The following is an 18,676-nucleotide window of genomic DNA, read 5'->3' on the forward strand; positions in this document are numbered from 1 at the left end:
TGTTCAATCATACAAATAAATTATATGTAAAGTAAATTGTTAATAAAATAGAGTAAAATTATATTAATAAATTTTGTCATTATTTATATATAATTTATATTTATATACTGTGATTATATATCCGTGATTTTAACAATTATATTTACCAAAGTTACCCAAACTTGAACTACTTCATTCTCAGTTAAAATATTTCAAATAGTTGAAATTTATTTCTTAAAGAATATAATATTAAAATGTAAACGTTTAACATCTACTTATATTAACATGTATTTATATATCTCACTACTTATATTAAGATTCCTTACAGATTTTGGAAGTCAAATCACATTTTTTGGGTAAAATGAAGCATAAAACGACTTTATTACTCACAATGCGATTCAGCAGATTTTCAGCAGGATGCGGACTCAAAATTTGACTGATTTTTTCCTTTTTGTAAACGATATGATTTCAGTGGTGAACATTGGTGGCTTAGAACGATTTCAAATGTAGAACTATGGTGTATAACGCACCAAACAAACGTAAGCAACGAGATAAGAAGAAAGAAGTATTGTTGAATGAGACACCATACTACCTCATAAGGTAGACCTTATGAAGATATCGCGCCTGCTGCACTTACTTAGAATCTCAGGAGACTAGAAGCAGAGCCAGACCAGCAACGACCTGGAGAAAGACAGTTTAGCAGGAGACGGGTAAATCATTTAACGAGTTGAGACCAACAGTATAAAATAGAAACTAGTGGAAAACTTTTAAAAGACTCCTTAAGCTCCTAATGGAGTATGGAAATAATAATAATACTATATTCAGCATGAGTCACAAAATATCTGCAGATTCATCATTATTCAATTATGTCGTAATAGACTATAAAGTCTATTAATCAACAATAATCTTTCGTTCTTCCTAACTTTTTGTTTTTTCTTTTCAGTTGATGACTATTCTCCGTAGATTCAGATTGTACATTTTGCATTGCTATACTTAAAATGGATTATCTTACCTATAGTATTATCAACAATGGAAATGCCTTGTATCAAAAAATCTTTTTTGCCTATTGTTCTATCGCTGCTGTCCAAAGCATTTTTGAAGTCTACGAATACATAGTGCAAGTCTAGTCCAGTCATTTTGCCACTGCTTGTGTAATTACAAAAAGCTGGGCCGTCGTACTTTCACATATTGGAATACATTCTAATACTGTCCTAAGATTGCTTTTAGCGCCAGATGATTTTTCATACGCCATTTTTTCTATTATTTTGTTTAAGCACCGATGGTACCGACATATAAATTAGAAATATACCTTTTTAAATTCTATGAGGATCTCCATTTAACTAAATTATTATCACCAAGGCATGTCATGGTCATTGCCAGAATTAAAGAAGCCATTTAATTTTTATCGAATTTATTTAAATAGTTAATAACATCTTAGCTTCGGGGATTCTATTTACATACAGGACATATAGTAATACATATTAAATATTTGCTATAATTGAACTTTTATTGTACTTTTAGTAAATCCAGAGAAATTCGTAATTCTGCATAATTTTAGGGTACAATGTTCCACGGAGTGAATGAGTCTGCATGTGGTTCATCAATCTAATTAAGAAAAATAAATTCTCATGAAATAAATTTTCAAGTCGTTATAGATATTTTTTACCAGATTTGTAAATTTGTCGCGGCAAGCCATACGTATCCTCGCAGAAGTAGCAGGCGCATGTAATTCAAAATTGGTACTGAATCCTTTCTCAGCACGAGCAGCTGCTATAGCATCTTTAATCGCAAAGAAAGCAGCACTTCCTATAAAAAGTGGTGGTTCTCCAACCGCCTACAATTATTTCCAAATAATTAAAAATCCAAAAAAAATTACATTTCATTTCTAACCTTTGACGAGTATACTGCTCTTGGATTTGGTGCACCAGTAAGCAAACTGACATTAAATTCAGCTGGAATGTCTGCAAACCCTGGTAACTTATACATTCCTGGACCTCTCGAATATAAAGTACCTTGTGGAGAATATATTAGTTCTTCTAAAGTAAATAAGCCATATCCCTGCATATAAGCTCCTTCAATTTGTCCAATATCAATAGCTGGATTTATACTGGAGCCAATGTCCATGACAATATCAGTGCTCAAAACCTGATGATCCCCAGTTAGACAGTCTATTTCTACTACAGATATACCCACACCATTTGTGTAATAATTGTACATTCGAGCATTAGGATTGTTAATTGGATCATAACCTATATCTGGCATACTATAAAACCCTGTTGCTGAAAGACTTATACGATCAAAATATGCTTTATTAATCCATTCTTTCCAATCAGCTTTAGGTAGTGCTTCTTTGATTGGCTTTAGTCTTTCATTCAGTTTTTGGCAAGCATCAAGAACTGCCATACCATTTATATCAGACCCAACGCTAGCTGCTGTAGGTGAAGTATTCGGTACTTTGTCAGTTGCCGTTTCTGATATATGTATTAACTCTGTTGGTATACCCAATGCTCTAGCCGCACACTGAATCATCTTAGTGTTCAAGCCTTGTCCAATTTCTACACCACCATGTGACAGTAATACAGAGCCATCTCCATATATATTAATTAGAGCTCCTCCTTGGTTTAAGTGCATCACACCAAAAGCAATGCCATACTTAGTGGGCACAACTGCGATACCTCGTTTTCTCCAGCGATTATTTTTATTGAAATCTTCTATTTCCTTGCGTTTCATATAAAAGTTTGCTTGTTTGAGGCATTCATCGAAACATCTGCAAGTATAAAATTGCGAAATCAGACTACTTTGTAAGCTTTCCACCTGAAACTAACCTCTGAATTGGAAAATTTTCAAGTTTTTGATTATAATGGGTTATGTCTCCACTTTTATAAAAATTCATTCGCATTATATCTAACAAATCCTTTCCAGTTATTCGGGCCACGTCTCTTATTATATGTTCGCCAGCAAACATGCCTTGTGGGCCACCGAAACCGCGAAATGCAGTATTGGAGGGCAGATTCGTTTTACATACCCAGCCACCTACTTTTATGTTAGGAATTTTATAGCAGTTTTCAAAGTGATACATAGCTCGTTCCAAGACCTTTAAAAGTAAAATTTTAAAATCAATTGTTTGCAATATACAGTAAATATTATGTGTTTGTATTAACTAACCGAAAAAGAGAGATCCATAGACCAACCAGCGTTATTGTAACATTCAATATAACATGCAGTTATTAGACCCTCACTTGTGAAACCTAATTTATATTTAAATAAAAATGGGTGGCGTGTACCTGTGATCATCATATCTTCATCACGATCTAACATGCACCGTACAGGTCTTCGTAATCTATAACAGGCCAAGGCACACGGTAATGCCACCGAAATCGAACGTGATTCTTTTCCACCGAATCCACCTCCCAACCGCTTCGAACGGCAGACTACACGATGAGCAGGAATAGATAGCACATGTGAAACTAACTTTTGTACTTCGGATGGATGTTGTGTTGAACAAAATAATTCAATTTCATCACTATCTCGTGGAATTGCAACACAGGCATGTGTTTCTAAATAAAAGTGCTCTTGTCCTCCCATCCGACAACTCCCTTCAAATATGTGTTCAGCATCTTTGAAAGCAGTTCCTATATCTCCTTTTTCAACAAAACGTGGATAGTTTGGGAAATAGGATTTGTGCTCAATAGCATGCTCAATGGTTACAATTAGCGGTGATATATCCTCATAGATAACATGTACACTTCTAGCTGCACGTTGTGCAAGGGACTGATTACTTGCAACAATTGCACCCAGAACTTGCCCTTGACAATAGACCACATTTGCAGCAAATACAGTTTCATCATGAAAAACTGGACCAACTTCGTTCTCATATTCTGTTAAGTCCTTACTTGAATAAAATGCCTGTACTCCATCCATTGCCAATGCTTCTGTTGCATCAATGGAAAGAATCTTTGCATGCGCTTTTGTACTAAGTACAAGTGCTAAATACAACTCATTCTCCATACGTGGAATATCATCGCAATACATGGCTTCACCAGTTGCTTGCTTCATTGCAGCAGCATGCACTTTGGGTCGACCGATTGGATCACATATAGACTGTTCGGAGCTGACACGTTCAAATAACTGTGCACTTTTTAATATAGGTGTGTGGAAAGTCTCTGCACCACTGCATTCCTCATCAGATATACTGTCATATGGTATAATGCCGGCACTTACTAGTTTTTGACTTATGACCAAATATGATTTGTAAAACAAACTGACTACTAGAGATCGCCTGTAAGCAATCATACCTCCTGGAGCTGAAGGTTCTAATGGTAACTCTGCACACAAACTTTCAGTGACGCGTTCTACAAGCACGTGATCCCAATTTTGTTTGATCATCATTTCAGATGTTCGTGGTGCTAAAATGGTTGTTGGAGCCATTCCACCGAATGCCATAAAAATCTGATCCACAATATTTGTGTTGGGTTTAAAAAAAACATTTATGGCGGAATTGACAATAGCAATATCATCATCCCTTCGGCGTGCCTGCTTAAAGGCGATTACATATTGATTTGGTAAAGTTTTCGGAAAATAAATTCCAATCAAAACTTCATGTGGTGCAATAATATTTTTACGATAACCAGTAAAAAATCCAGATCCCATGTGCACATATCGAGTTTTTAGTTGACCATCCACCATACCTGCTACAAGCATTTTAACAGTACCAGCTGTTAAAATCGGATTCATGTCAGATATCGGACTTCCAGTCATAATATTACCACCTAATGACGCAACATTCCGAATCTGCTTACCAGCAAAATAGTGCAACATCTCCACAGCACATTTGAAAAATCGAGTTTGATATTCCGGAAGTTTAGTGATAAGATCTTGTAAATAGTTTTGAATGTCCATTAAGCTAACAGAAGCACCAAAATAAATGCTGTCTTCATGTTCTTTTATTTCATTTAATTGCTTTACTTTAGATGGATTAATCAGTACTGGATAAAGTAAATGTTTGAATTTGACTTCGACTCCCACTTCAGTATTGCCAACCACCAATTTCGCATTTGGATTTTGTGCTTTGATTTGAAGTAGTTCTTCCAACTCAACTGGACGATACCAAGTCACACGAGGGCTTTTAAAAACTATACTATTTGAATCAAATTCAGTGTTAAGCTGCAATTCGGGTGGAAAAATAGGTTCCTGGCTGGGATCAAAAGGTAGAAATTTACTTTTTTCAAAAAGTTTATCATCAACATTATTGCTACTGTTGTCATTACAACTATTTCCATTTCCATCTCCGTTCCCATTCACTTTACAGCATTTATCACCCATTGCACATGAAAATTCTTTAGTAAATGTTTTGTAGCCTTCCAAAATTGGACGATAACCGGTACAACGACAAAGATTACCTTGAAATGCAATTTCCAAATCCTTCATTGTAGGCTGTGGTGAGCTGCGAAGTAATGCGTACATTGACATGACAATACCTGGTGTACAGAAACCACATTGGCTGCCATGCGCTTTAGCTATTCGTTCCTGTACAGGATGAAGACGTGTTCTCGTACTACCGATACCTTCAACAGTAGTTACGGCATAACCGTGCATTGCGCATACTGGCGTAAGACAGGCATTGACTGCCAAATGTCGAATCTCATTTGTGTTTCGATCAATGCGTGATATCATAACGGTACATGCACCACATCCTCCTTCTCCGCAACCTAATTTCGTACCACATAAAAACAGTTTATCACGTAGATAAGTAAGAAGTGTACACTCAGGATCTGGATTGGCGTCAATTACCTGCAAATATATATTAAGTAATTGTAAGTGTTTTTTTCAATACTTTTTAAAAATATACCACTATAGAAAGTCTTAGACGGCTTATATATGCAATATTTCTTTTCCATACCCAATTAAAGTGTCAACAACTCAGTGAAGATAAGAAAATGGCACTGGAACGTCCATTAGTGAGTTTATATAATTCATAAGTATTACACTGATAAGTATTATGATACCAACTGATAAGGATAACTACACAAAACTATGTAGATTTTGTTTAGCATTTGTGGGAGTTCTAAAATCTAATCTCAGATTGCAGTTAATGAACATATACTGAATTCAGCAGAATTCAGCAGAGTTCAGCAAACTTCCCGTACTAGTAAAATAATCTAGCGCTGCGTAATATTTTGATGGTTTATTCTGATTATTAAGTGTTCTCTGAATATAAAATATTATTTTCAAAATTTTAAAAGCAATATATTCTCCGTATTAACATCTTGAAAAATTCTTATCAGTATTTTGTTATTGTACATAGAAATGTGAGAGATGATGAAACACATTCATAAAAAATATCAACCACACATGGAGCAAATTATTAATAGGTCAATAGGTTGAAATTCAATGCATCTCTTATTAATCGCAATAAGGCGTACCTATAATTATTACAGGGTGCTTATTAAAATAATTGAATACATTAGTTTATGGATTATTATAACTTGTTAAAGCGATTATATATATAATATATATATGTAATTCATATATACCTACTTATAATATATATATAATACATATATACATGTAATAAATATGTAATATATGTACACATATCATATATATGCAATAAATATTTACACACAATATATATGTAATTCATTTATACATATAGTATATATGTAATACATATGTTTATAATACGTTATATTCATTATTATCATATGTGTTCCAATATTCACAAATTATTTCTACTTTTCCAATCCATTTAAAATAAGTTCTTACTGCATCTATTAGGAATATCCATATTCTTTACCATAATACATTATTGATAGCATTTACGACAACCTCACACCCTTTATTATTTGCTATAAGTTGTTATTATTTATTATTGTTGTTTGAAGTCTCACAATCAATCACCTTCACAGCGTTAGCAGGTAGACCACTTAACCTTTTTGAACTTTCCAACAGATCACTTATTTTATAGATTTATATTGGTTGATATTGTATATATATTAAATAAAAAAATTTTATTTTATTATTGTAACTTTATTTAAAATATAAATCATTATCAGTTCACTTATTGTCTGCAATTAAAACTACATACATAACATATGTGATCTCAATGCTATATCAATTCGTATGGCTTGTTTGATTAGATATTTTTGATGTTAAATTCAAATTCGAAGAATTCGTAGAATTAAATTCTATAAATATTTTTGTATTCAAATATTTTCTCAATTTTATTTTATGTGTTGAATATTCATTAATAGGTAACCAGTTTCATTTTGAGTTTTGTTTCAATGAATGATTTCAAGTATATTACCATAATATTATTTACAAAAAAGGGGTAAGGTGATCTCAATTGTTAAGGGAATAATATTTTTGATTCCATGAATAATTTACCTTTTTTCCATTTACAAAAAATATTAGCACCGATGATGTTTTTGTTCTCACATTCTTCCCAGTGCTTAAGTCACTCGATTCAATCTTTTGATCCATTTTCAATTTTTTTTTTGTTTTTGACTAAAATTCTATAATTTATTCTCTATTTATTATTTTCTATTTTTGTGTTAAAAAATTTCCGCACTAATATAAATTGTTTTTTAATTGTTGTTGATAATTGATAAGCACCATAGAAACTGAATTATATTAGGAAATTATTCTTTCGTATATTTTTGTACAATACATGCCTCTTTATTTCACTTTTACACTTTCAGTTGTAATCTTCACACGATTCACGCGATTCATGCAACCAGCGCCTTAGACCTCCCAAAACGTTATAACTATGTAGATACATAATAACGGTTGAAGAACTTGTTTTGTAGAGCGACGAAAATCTTATCAGTATGACAATTGTCTCTCAGTTGAATACCAAATAGGCAGCTTTATATTCGGGTTGGATCGCCCTAATAGTGCGCTATAATATTCAAGTCTTAAGAAGCAACTGAAAATGTGAATACAAATTTATTCGTCAGTAACTTATCTCCTTATAAACACATATTGATTGAATATTACTCTTTATATCTATAAACACATTGTATTTCCGACTTAACTGGCATAAATATGGGAGATAATTCCTTGATTCAAGGAACACACATAAATCAAAAGAGAGGAGGTACATTTTTAATATTAAACTTGGTATAAAGTGTCGAAGAAAGATGAACCTAAAAACAAGCAATCATATAAATCACTATGCCACCAAAATTATTTACCTTATAAATAACATTCTTATACAATAGACTTTAAACTTATCTTTCTACCAATTTGTTAATAGAAAATCATCTGCATATCAATAATCAAGGGATGAACGTAGATACTTGATCAGCTTAGCTCGATCTGAGTGTTTTAGTGCAATCCAGTTCTTTAGTTTTGTGCTATTCCAATTAAACTGTACACACATTCTTTTCAGGATTGAACCTTAATTGTTTGTCAGCTTGCCTGAAATCAGACCACTATAACCTATAGTTGCCACATAAACTGAACAATCTAATATAAGTTTTTCCCCATTTTAACGAAGATATTCATATACAATTTGGTAGAGAATGTGCTCATGCTCATATAAAAATATGTAATTTTATCCATATCAGTTCAGGTTAACTGCCACATAAATTGTCGGTTCAGATATGTGAATATATGTTTCCATTAAACTTTTTGGTTAAAAAATTTTTGATTTTCTCATGCATGTACTTTACAAATACAAATTTGAAAGTTATGAAACATTTATAAAATGAAACTTATGTGATAAAAAAAGAGTTGATGGATTTAGATTTAGATTGAGATATAACTCGTGTATAAATTAGCAATTTAGGAACTTGTTTTTTTCAGAAAAACTTTTTTATTTTTCAATTAATTCACTTCTAATTTAAAGTTAATAAAGCTGTGCCAAATTTCATTTAAATATTATAACTGCTGTTATCTGTCTGTCTACCTTTTGAGAATAAATAGTATAAATAGCACCATGCATAGGTGCTATATTATGTGCACTCTCCTCCATACCAAAAGCTCCTTCAAATTTGAAATAAACGAAATATAAGCGTAAACAAAAATGTATAAGAACTTTTATTAACACTTTTATATATTATATTCCTTAAATATATATGTCACTACACATTATAATATATATAAACTATTTTATAAATGAGGCCTCAATGTAGATTCTGTGTAAAGGGTACTTTTGCTTCGGCAAAGGTAACGCTAACATCTTTTATTTCTTACTTATTAATTTAATATTCAAAATTTTTATAAACCTTCATGAAAGCAAAAATCCTCTAGTACGAAAGAGGATTCGTCTATTTCCGAGACCAGATAGGCATTCAATACCCATTTGCGTTTGTTTAACAAACAGGAAGGTAATCCAGCACGCTCTCTTGACATTTACTTGCAAATTATCTCTTTACACCCTTTATCAATCAGTAACAATATTTACTGCTTTTGAAGCCAAATCAAGCCAATTGCCTATTCAGATTAAAGCTCTGTAAATCTTTATACGATATCAATCAAAAATGTCTGCTTTAACGCTCAACTTAAAGCTATTGCTTCGAACGAAATTCCATAATCCCATTGCTGCAAAGCCTAGTTATCTTTTGAAGTGTCATCGCTAACATCGAGACAAGAAACACTGACTACTCACAACTGAAACGCCTTCAGTTCATTTAATTTGAGCAAAATGGCAAACATGTTATATTTCTTTATACATACTATTTTATTATTTAATTATATATCTTTTTTGTTAAAAGGGTATGTATTTATGAGAAGATCTGCAGTTCTCACATTAACTGGACTTCACCTTACATTTAAGTGCCTATATTTGACTCTGCGAAATGCATTCAAACTTCATCAGTTTCAAAATCTGATCTGTCAGAGCTGTCGTACTTTAAATTTAGGGACATTATCAGTTTTACGGACTTAAGAGATAGACTCCTTTATACTTGAATGGACCAGTACAGTTTTCTCAAAGTTCTCAGTTTTCTCATTTGAAAAAGCATCTCACTTTTACAAAAAAAGTTTAAACATTATATACTACACCTCGCAGTGTGTAAAGTGTATTCAAACCTGTTCCACTTTAATTTCATACACAGTAGTTCGTCCATAATTCAGAATTTCATTAATTTATCGCAATTCTTCGTTCTCTTAAGTTTTAAATTGAAAACATCTAAAATTCGAATTATAAACCTACAGCATAGCTCGTATCGATTTTGGACATCCCTTACCTCTACAATTCAAATCATAAACCCTATTTAATATAATTAGTATCGATTTTCACCATCCTTTACCTCCACATTCTGAAGCGAATCTTTGAACATCGAAATTTCTGTTTAATTTGAGTAATGGATTTTGTTGGGTTTCGGAGAATGTAATTATAAAACGCATGCCTACATATGTAAGAAAATAGATATGTAATAAACTATATAAACATTTTCCCTGATCTATCTAAATCGCCAATAGTTCTATAAATCGAACAGTTTTGCTAGTACCTTGGGATTCGAATTAAAGAGATCCTACCGTATGCATAGTCTATATGCTTTCTGCAATAATTGGAATTTCAATTAGTATAAGTAAGTAATCATGCTTATTTATAAATTTGAATACTACTCTTAATTTAGAAATAAATTAATCTAGAATCAAATACTAGAAATTATAATGATGTTAAAAATAATTTAAAGTAAGAGTTCTTTAAATGTTAAAGTAAATATAACATATGTCTACGGCACCTTTAACTAATGAAATAAGAAAATCTATCTAAGCTTTTAATTTAATCTACAATTCTAATAAGAAAGTAGTCTTCAAAATTTTACTAAACAAGCCAACACCTTATCTTTATTCATATATGTTAACACTTTTACCGATAATATAAACTCAACAAGTACTCCCACTTTCACATGACAGTGACATAAATAATAACAAAACAGCATTAAAATCTTGTCTTATTTCTAAATAAATCCTAATCCATATGTAGATCTTTATAATTCAACATTCCATGGTGTATATGTACCAGGTAAGGGTTCATCAATCTGAAAGAAGAAAAGATATACATATATTGCATATATCGCACATGAACTAAAAGCATTTTTGACATCCATACCAATTTTGTAAAATTGTCTTCGCAAGCCATCCTAATTTTTGCTGCTGTTGCGGGGGCGTTAAGTGTGAAGTCTGTGCTCAGACCTCGTTCTGTACGTGCATGAGAAATAGCATTCTTAATAGCAAAGTAAGCTGCAGCACCTATAAATAACGGCGGTTCACCCACAGCCTATGAACAAATATTATACAGGATCAAAATAATTATACTATACTTATAATTACTACCTTCGATGAGTACACAGCTCTTGGATTCGGTGCACCAGTAAGCAGACTCACATTAAACTCAGCTGGTATATTACCAAAACCTGCAATTTTATATGTGCTTGGACCTCTTGATAATAATATACCTTGTGGTGAATATATTAGCTCTTCTAAAGTAAATAAACCATATCCCTGCATATAAGCCCCTTCTATTTGTCCAATATCAATAGCGGGATTAATGCTGGAGCCAAGGTCCATGACAATATCAGTGCTCAAAACCTGATGATCCCCAGTTAGACAATCTATTTCTACTACAGTTACACCCACACCGTTTGTGAAATAATTATATTTGCGTGCATTTGGATTATGCACAGAATCATACCCCATGCCTGGCGTTCTATAAAACCCTGTTGCTGAAAGACTTATACGATCAAAATATGCTTTATTTATCCATTCTTTCCAAGTGGCTGTGGGTAGCGCTTCCTTAATAGTTTTAAGTCTTGTATTTAATTTATCACAAGCATCAATAATGGCCATACCATTTAAATCAGAACTAACGCTAGCTGCGGTAGGTGTTGCATTAGGAACCTTATCTGTTGCGAATTCGGATATGTGAATAAAATCTGCCGGTATACCTAAAGCTTTTGCAGTACATTGTATCATTTTTGTATGTAATCCTTGTCCAATTTCTACACCACCATGTGCCAATAAGACTGATCCATCTGCATATATATTTATTAAACATCCAGCCTGATTTATATATAATATACCAAATCATATTCCATACTTTGTGGGAACAATACTAATACCACGCTTTCTCCAGCGATTACTTTTGTTAAATTCTTGTATCTTTTTTCGTTTTTCATAAAAATTGGATTGCTCTAAACATTCGTCAAAACATCTACAAAAAGTAACTTAATAAGTAAATACGGATACGGTATGTATTTAAATATATATGTATATATTTATTAATACTTCTTAGTAATAGTTTAGTAAAAATAGCATTTTTGCTAATTATTATAAATAATTATTATAAAACAAAAAATATTAGTAAAAATGTTACTAAATTATTACTAATTAATGTACAAACCTATTATAATATATAGTAGAACAAACCTATTAATTTGCAGCGTGTCCAATTTTTGGTTATAGTGCGTGATATCACCAGTTTCATAGAAGTTTAATTTCATTATATCTACATAGTCCTTTCCCAAAATTCGTGCCACATCACGAATCATATGTTCACCAGCGAACATCCCCTGAGGGGCTCCAAATCCACGAAATGCTGTATTTGAAGGTGTATTAGTTTTACATAACCATCCGACTACTTTTATATTAGGTATACGATAACAGTTCTCAAAATGATCCATAGCACGTTCAAGCACCTAAAATAAGATTGCATATCCTTATAAAGTTTCCAACATATTTTATTTTAAAAAATCTTACTCCAAATGATACATCCATGCTCCATCCAGCATTTGCATAGCATTCAATATAACATGCTGTAATAAGGCCCTCATTTGTAAACCCAATTTTATATTTGAATAAGAACGGATGACGTGTGCCTGTAATCATCATATCCTCATCTCTATTAAGCATACAGCGCACGGGTCTTCGTAATCTATAGCAAGCTAATGCGACGGGTACTGCTACCGATACACAGCGTGATTCCTTACCACCAAATCCACCTCCTAAACGCTTTACACGGCACACAACTCTATGTGCTGGTACTGACAAAACTTGAGAAATTAATTTTTGTATTCCGGAAGGATGTTGTGTTGAGGAAAATATCTCAATTTCATCAGTATCTCTAGTAACTGCTATTGCAGCATGTGTCTCTAAGTAAAAATGTTCCTGTGCTCCAACACGACAGGTGCCTTCATAAATATGCGCACAATTCTTAAAAGCTTGATCAACATCGCCTTTCTCCAAAATTTGTGGATAATTAGGAAAATATGATTCATGCTCAATTGCTTGTTCAATAGTGATAATTCTGGGTAATATATCTTCATAGTCTATTTGTACAAGCTTAGCAGCTTCCCGAGCAAGTTTTTGATTATCTGCAACAATTGCACCTATTACTTGCCCCCCAGTATAAACCTTGTCGATAGCAAATATAGTTTCGTCACGAATAACATGCCCTACAACATTTTCGTTATCACTAATATCGTTACTAGAGTAAAATGCATGCACTCCATCCATTGCCAATGCTTCTGTTGCATCAATGGAAAGAATCTTTGCATGCGCTTTCGTACTAAGTACAAGTGCCAAATACAACTCATTCTCCATACGTGGAATATCATCGCAATACATGGCTTCACCAGTTGCTTGCTTCATTGCAGCAGCATGCACTTTGGGTCGACCGATTGGATCACATATAGACTGTTCGGAGCTGACACGTTCAAATAACTGTGCACTTTTTAATATAGGTGTGTGGAAAGATTCTGCACCACTGCATTCCTCATCAGATATACTGTTATATGGTATAATGCCGGCACTTACTAGTTTTTGACTTATGACCAAATATGATTTGTAAAACAAACTGACTACTAGAGATCGCCTGTAAGCAATCATACCTCCTGGAGCTGAAGGTTCTAATGGTAACTCTGCACACAAACTTTCCGTGACGCGTTCTACAAGCACGTGATCCCAATTTTGTTTGACCATCATTTCAGATGTTCGTGGTGCTAAAATGGTTGTTGGAGCCATTCCACCGAATGCCATAAAAATCTGATCCACAATATTTGTGTTGGGTTTAAAAAAGACATTTATGGCGGAATTGACAATAGCAATATCATCATCCCTTCGGCGTGCCTGCTTAAAGGCGATTACATATTGATTTGGTAAAGTTTTCGGAAAATAAATTCCAATCAAAACTTCATGTGGTGCAATAACATTTTTACGATAACCAGTAAAAAATCCAGATCCCATGTGCACATATCGGGTTTTTAGTTGACCATCCACCATACCTGCTACAAGCATTTTAACAGTACCAGCTGTTAAAATCGGATTCATGTCAGATATCGGACTTCCAGTCATAATGTTACCACCTAATGATGCAACATTCCGTATCTGCTTACCAGCAAAATAGTGCAACATCTCCACAGTACATTTGAAAAATCGAGTTTGATATTCCGGAAGTTTAGTGATAAGATCTTGTAAATAGTTTTGAATATCCATTAAGCTAACAGAAGCACCAAAATAAATGCTGTCTTCCTGTTCTTTTATTTCATTTAATTGCTTCACTTTAGATGGATTAATCAGTACTGGGTAAAGTAAATGTTTGAATTTCACTTCGACTCCCACTTCAGTATTGCCAACTACCAATTTCGCATTTGGATTTTGTGCTTTGATTTGAAGTAGTTCTTCCAACTCAACTGGACGATACCAACTCACACGAGGGCTTTTAAAAACTATACTATTTGAATCAAATTCAGTGTTAAGCTGCAATTCGGGTGGAAAAATAGGTTCCTGGCTGGGATCAAAAGGTAGAAATTTACTTTTTTCAAAAAGCTTATCATCAACATTATTGCTACTGTTGCCATTACAACTATTTCCATTTCCATCTCCGTTCCCATTCATTTTACAGCATTTATCACCCATTGCACATGAAAATTCTTTAGTAAATGTTTTGTAGCCTTCCAAAATTGGACGATAACCGGTACAACGACAAAGATTACCTTGAAATGCAATTTCCAAATCCTTCATTGTAGGCTGTGGTGAACTGCGAAGTAATGCGTACATTGACATGACAATACCTGGTGTACAGAAACCACATTGGCTGCCATGCGCTTTAGCTATTCGTTCCTGTACAGGATGAAGACGTGTTCTCGTACTACCGATACCTTCAACAGTAGTTACGGCATAACCGTGCATTGCGCATACTGGCGTAAGACAGGCATTGACTGCCAAATGTCGAATCTCATTTGTGTTTCGATCAATGCGTGATATCATAACGGTACATGCACCACATCCTCCTTCTCCGCAACCTAATTTCGTACCACATAAATACAGTTTATCACGAAGATAAGTAAGAAGCGTACACTCAGGATCTGGATTGGCGTCAATTACCTGCAAATACATATTAATTGATTTTAAGTGTATACCATTTAGAAACTATTAATTGATTTTTTTTTACTCGACGAATAGCAAAAAAAGCTATTGAAAATTGATTGATTAAGAAAGCAAAATTAATTTTAGTGAAGATGCATAAATTTTTTAAAAATTTATAAGAGACTGCAAAAATGTCGACATCGAATAATGATGCATAATAGTGCAGGGGTGTGGTGGTACAGAATTGTTTTTTGGATCGGTTACCTATGAAGATACGGATACTATGTTACAAGCTCTACAGTTAATAAATTGTTAATAATCGTTATTAACTGTTGAGCAATATGGTGAAGTTGAGCTTGGAAATATCACAACTGTTAAGTGAGCTGCTAAGGTGACGGATTATTGAAGTATATTTGTTTTAAGTATCTTAAGTGGCTTTCGCCAGAGGTACATTCTATTTGGAAATCTTCTGATGTATACCTTTAGGAGTTAGCCAAGCTGGCAGATCAATGTTCTCAAGGATTGGTTTGAGTGAGGTAGCTATGATGAGAAACAGGTAAGAGCACCTTGAACTGTATCTGAACTGCTTACTTTGGGTGATTTAGACACATTAAAGAGCAGTTGGTCTGTAAGGAGTGGCAGCCGTACGCAATCACAGATTGCACGTGGTGTTGATCGATGCTGATATCTTACGGGGTTAAATGATAAGGCGCTCGCTTACCGAAAGCCTCTTCGGTAAAGGGAATTTAAAAAAATTAAGCACATCTTCAGTTTTGTTGAGCCGCGTAGAATGCAGCATAGAGTTTTCTTGATTTTAATTAAAAGTTCTGTAAGTTCCAATAGTTTTCTTATTATCACCTGAGTCGACATTTAAGTCATTCCGAGAGCGTTTAACGGTAAGAAGAAGGTTTAAAGCCGTCAAAGATAAATTTAGTCGCCACATTTAGTTTGTTGGGGATTACGTACTGGCATACAACGGCTTTGAAGCGTTGTATTTTTAATAATTGAACACATACTATTTCATTTTTGTTAGTGGGATTAATAGTATGTAGTGATGCTTTGTTTATTCTGGCTCAGTTTATGGTGAAATTTAAGCAGAAACAGGGTAAGACGGAATTTGCAGCGGCATTACGTATGGCTCTTGCGGACGTGAAATGTCGCAATAATATCAAGCATGGACAGCAACTAGTATATGTGTCCAGTGATTTCATTAAGTACAGTCATAGTCATACATATCTGCGCGTGAATGGCTTCGAGCTGCGTTAAAGCAGTGAAACGGCTGGTTTGACGCATTAAGAAATTTTTTTGTTATATTATAGAAAGGTGCTAAGGACACGTCTGCAACTGTGGATAGGCAGAAATCGGCATTTTTGAAGGTTGATGGTTGCAGCGTGAAGTGAAGTGAGTGCTGCTGTCTCTGTTGATAGTTGGGATGAAACTAAGTCTCCAGTCAAAGAATTTAAGTCTATTACGTCGATCAAAGGAATACACTTTCCTACGAATCTCGCACAGTATGCTGATTGGCTGTTTAGCTGTGATGATAGTTGTAGTTTTCCGGCGCTGTATAGTCTCCCCTGTTAGAATGATGGTCCTGTAGTAAACCAAGCAGTTTAAGCTTCAGCCGAGAAAAAATGTTGACAGTTGAAAATATGTGTTTGAATTTCTTTTGCAAAATGTGCAATGGATAAATAAATAACCAGTGTATTACTAAAAGTTAGCTGAATAATACGTCTGGATTTGATCATTTCGAAAATCATTAAACAAAATTAAATATCGTTAATAATTTACCTTTTTTCCATTTACAAAAAATATTAGCACCGATGATGTTTTTGTTCTCACATTCTTCCCAGTGTTTAATTCACTCGATTCAATCTTTTGATCCATTTCAAATTTTTTTTTTTGACCAATATTCTTTAATTTTTTTTTATTTTATTTTCTATTTTTGTATTAAAATATTTCCACACTAACATAAATTGTTTTTAATTGTTATTTATAATTGATAAACACCATAACGACTTATTTCGTATGTTTTTGTACAATACATGCCTCTTTATTTTTATTTTACTCTTTAAATTATAGTCTTCACGCGATTCACCCAACTAACGCCTTAGACCTCCCAAAACATTATGATTATGTAGATACATAATAACGGTAGAAGAACTTATTTCGTAGAGCGCCGATAATCTTATCAGCGCCAAAGTAGTCAAAAAAACTGAGTATGCAAATATATATGTATGTATGGTTTGTTGAAATTGGTATCCGTCAGCACCTTTACTTTATTATATAGATTATTGTGGCCTGTATATTGAATTAAAAATATCTCTTTGTACTTTACCAATTTAAACTTTATTATACATATATTAATCGAAGCACAACTAGAAGAACTAACTATCAAAAATTGCCAGTCAATAGAATTGCCATGTTACTCAATTATTAGATCTCATTAAGAATTTCACTGTTACCCTCAATGCAATAAGAAGGGTCCTTCTATTTCCACCCATTTTTCGAAATTAAATTGAAAATTAAATAATAGCTGCTGTCCAAAACTTGATTGATTTTTAACGTCCCACCAACACAACAGATATCGTTTTCTTGTGATGCATAAAATGTAATAATCGTATTACGTTACGAGGGTCACTATTTATATTTTGAGTTTAATAACAAATGTTTCTCGAAGTGTTCTCCTTTATGATTAAAACAATTTCGAAAATACATAATTTGACAATAGATATTTTGCAAAAGCATCCATTACCTCTACAATTCAAATCATAAACCCTATTTAATATAATTAGTATCGATTTTCACCATCCTTTACCTCCACATTCTGAAGCGAATCTTTGAACATCGAAATTTCTGTTTAATGTGAGTAATGGATTTTGTTGGGTTTCGGAGAATGTAATTATAAAACGCATGCCTACATATGTAAGAAAATAGATATGTAATAAACTATATAAACATTTTCCCTGATCTATCTAAATCGTCAATAGTTCTATAAATCGAACAGTTTTGCTAGTACCTTGGCATTCGAATTAAAGAGATCCTACCGTATGCATAGTCTATATGCTTTCTGCAATAATTGGAATTTCAATTAGTATAAGTAAGTAATCATGCTTATTTATAAATTTAAATACTACTCTTAATTTAGAAATAAATTAATCTAGAATCAAATACTAGAAATTATAATGATGTTAAAAATAATTTAAAGTAAGAGTTCTTTAAATGTTAAAGTAAAAATAACATATGTCAGCACCTTTAACTAATGAAATAAGAAAATCTATCTAAGCTTTTAATTTAATCTACAATTCTAATAAGAAAGTAGTCTTCAAAATTTTACTAAACAAGCCAACACCTTATCTTTATTCATATATGTTAACACTTT

At 33.1% G+C, this 18,676-nt stretch overlaps 2 protein-coding genes and 1 pseudogene across 2 annotated transcripts in view; 1 reads left to right on the forward strand and 2 right to left on the reverse strand.

The window, feature by feature from the left end:
- LOC119676845 (LIM domain kinase 1-like) overlaps positions 1–18,676 on the forward strand; it is a 118,038-nt gene that overhangs the window by 74,029 nt on the left and 25,333 nt on the right. The window lies entirely within an intron of this gene.
- On the reverse strand, positions 1,374–7,720 carry LOC119685360 (xanthine dehydrogenase-like). Its single transcript, XM_038099617.1, has 6 exons — positions 7,366–7,720; positions 3,145–5,769; positions 2,805–3,073; positions 1,870–2,746; positions 1,646–1,813; positions 1,374–1,584 (listed from the first exon to the last, which is right to left on the reverse strand). The coding sequence occupies exons 1-6, from the start codon at positions 7,459–7,461 to the stop codon at positions 1,534–1,536; spliced, it is 4,086 nt and encodes a 1,361-aa protein (XP_037955545.1). The 5' UTR covers positions 7,462–7,720; the 3' UTR covers positions 1,374–1,533.
- On the reverse strand, positions 10,770–17,179 carry LOC119685362 (annotated as a pseudogene).

The sequence above is a fragment of the Teleopsis dalmanni genome, chromosome 2 (assembly GCF_002237135.1).
Source record: "Teleopsis dalmanni isolate 2A chromosome 2, ASM223713v2, whole genome shotgun sequence".
In the NCBI taxonomy this organism is placed as follows: Eukaryota; Metazoa; Arthropoda; class Insecta; order Diptera; family Diopsidae; genus Teleopsis; species Teleopsis dalmanni.

Bases quoted from the DNA above. Each gene is read 5' to 3' on its own strand.
- LOC119685360 (XM_038099617.1), bottom strand. From the start codon at position 7,461: ATGGATCAAAAGATTGAATCGAGTGACTTAAGCACTGGGAAGAATGTG. The intron at 5,770-7,365 runs GTAAATTATTCA...ATATATTTGCAG, and splicing joins TTTTTGTAAATGGAAAAAAG to GTAATTGACGCCAATCCAGA. The intron at 2,747-2,804 runs GTTAGTTTCAGG...TTATACTTGCAG, and splicing joins GAAAATTTTCCAATTCAGAG to ATGTTTCGATGAATGCCTCA.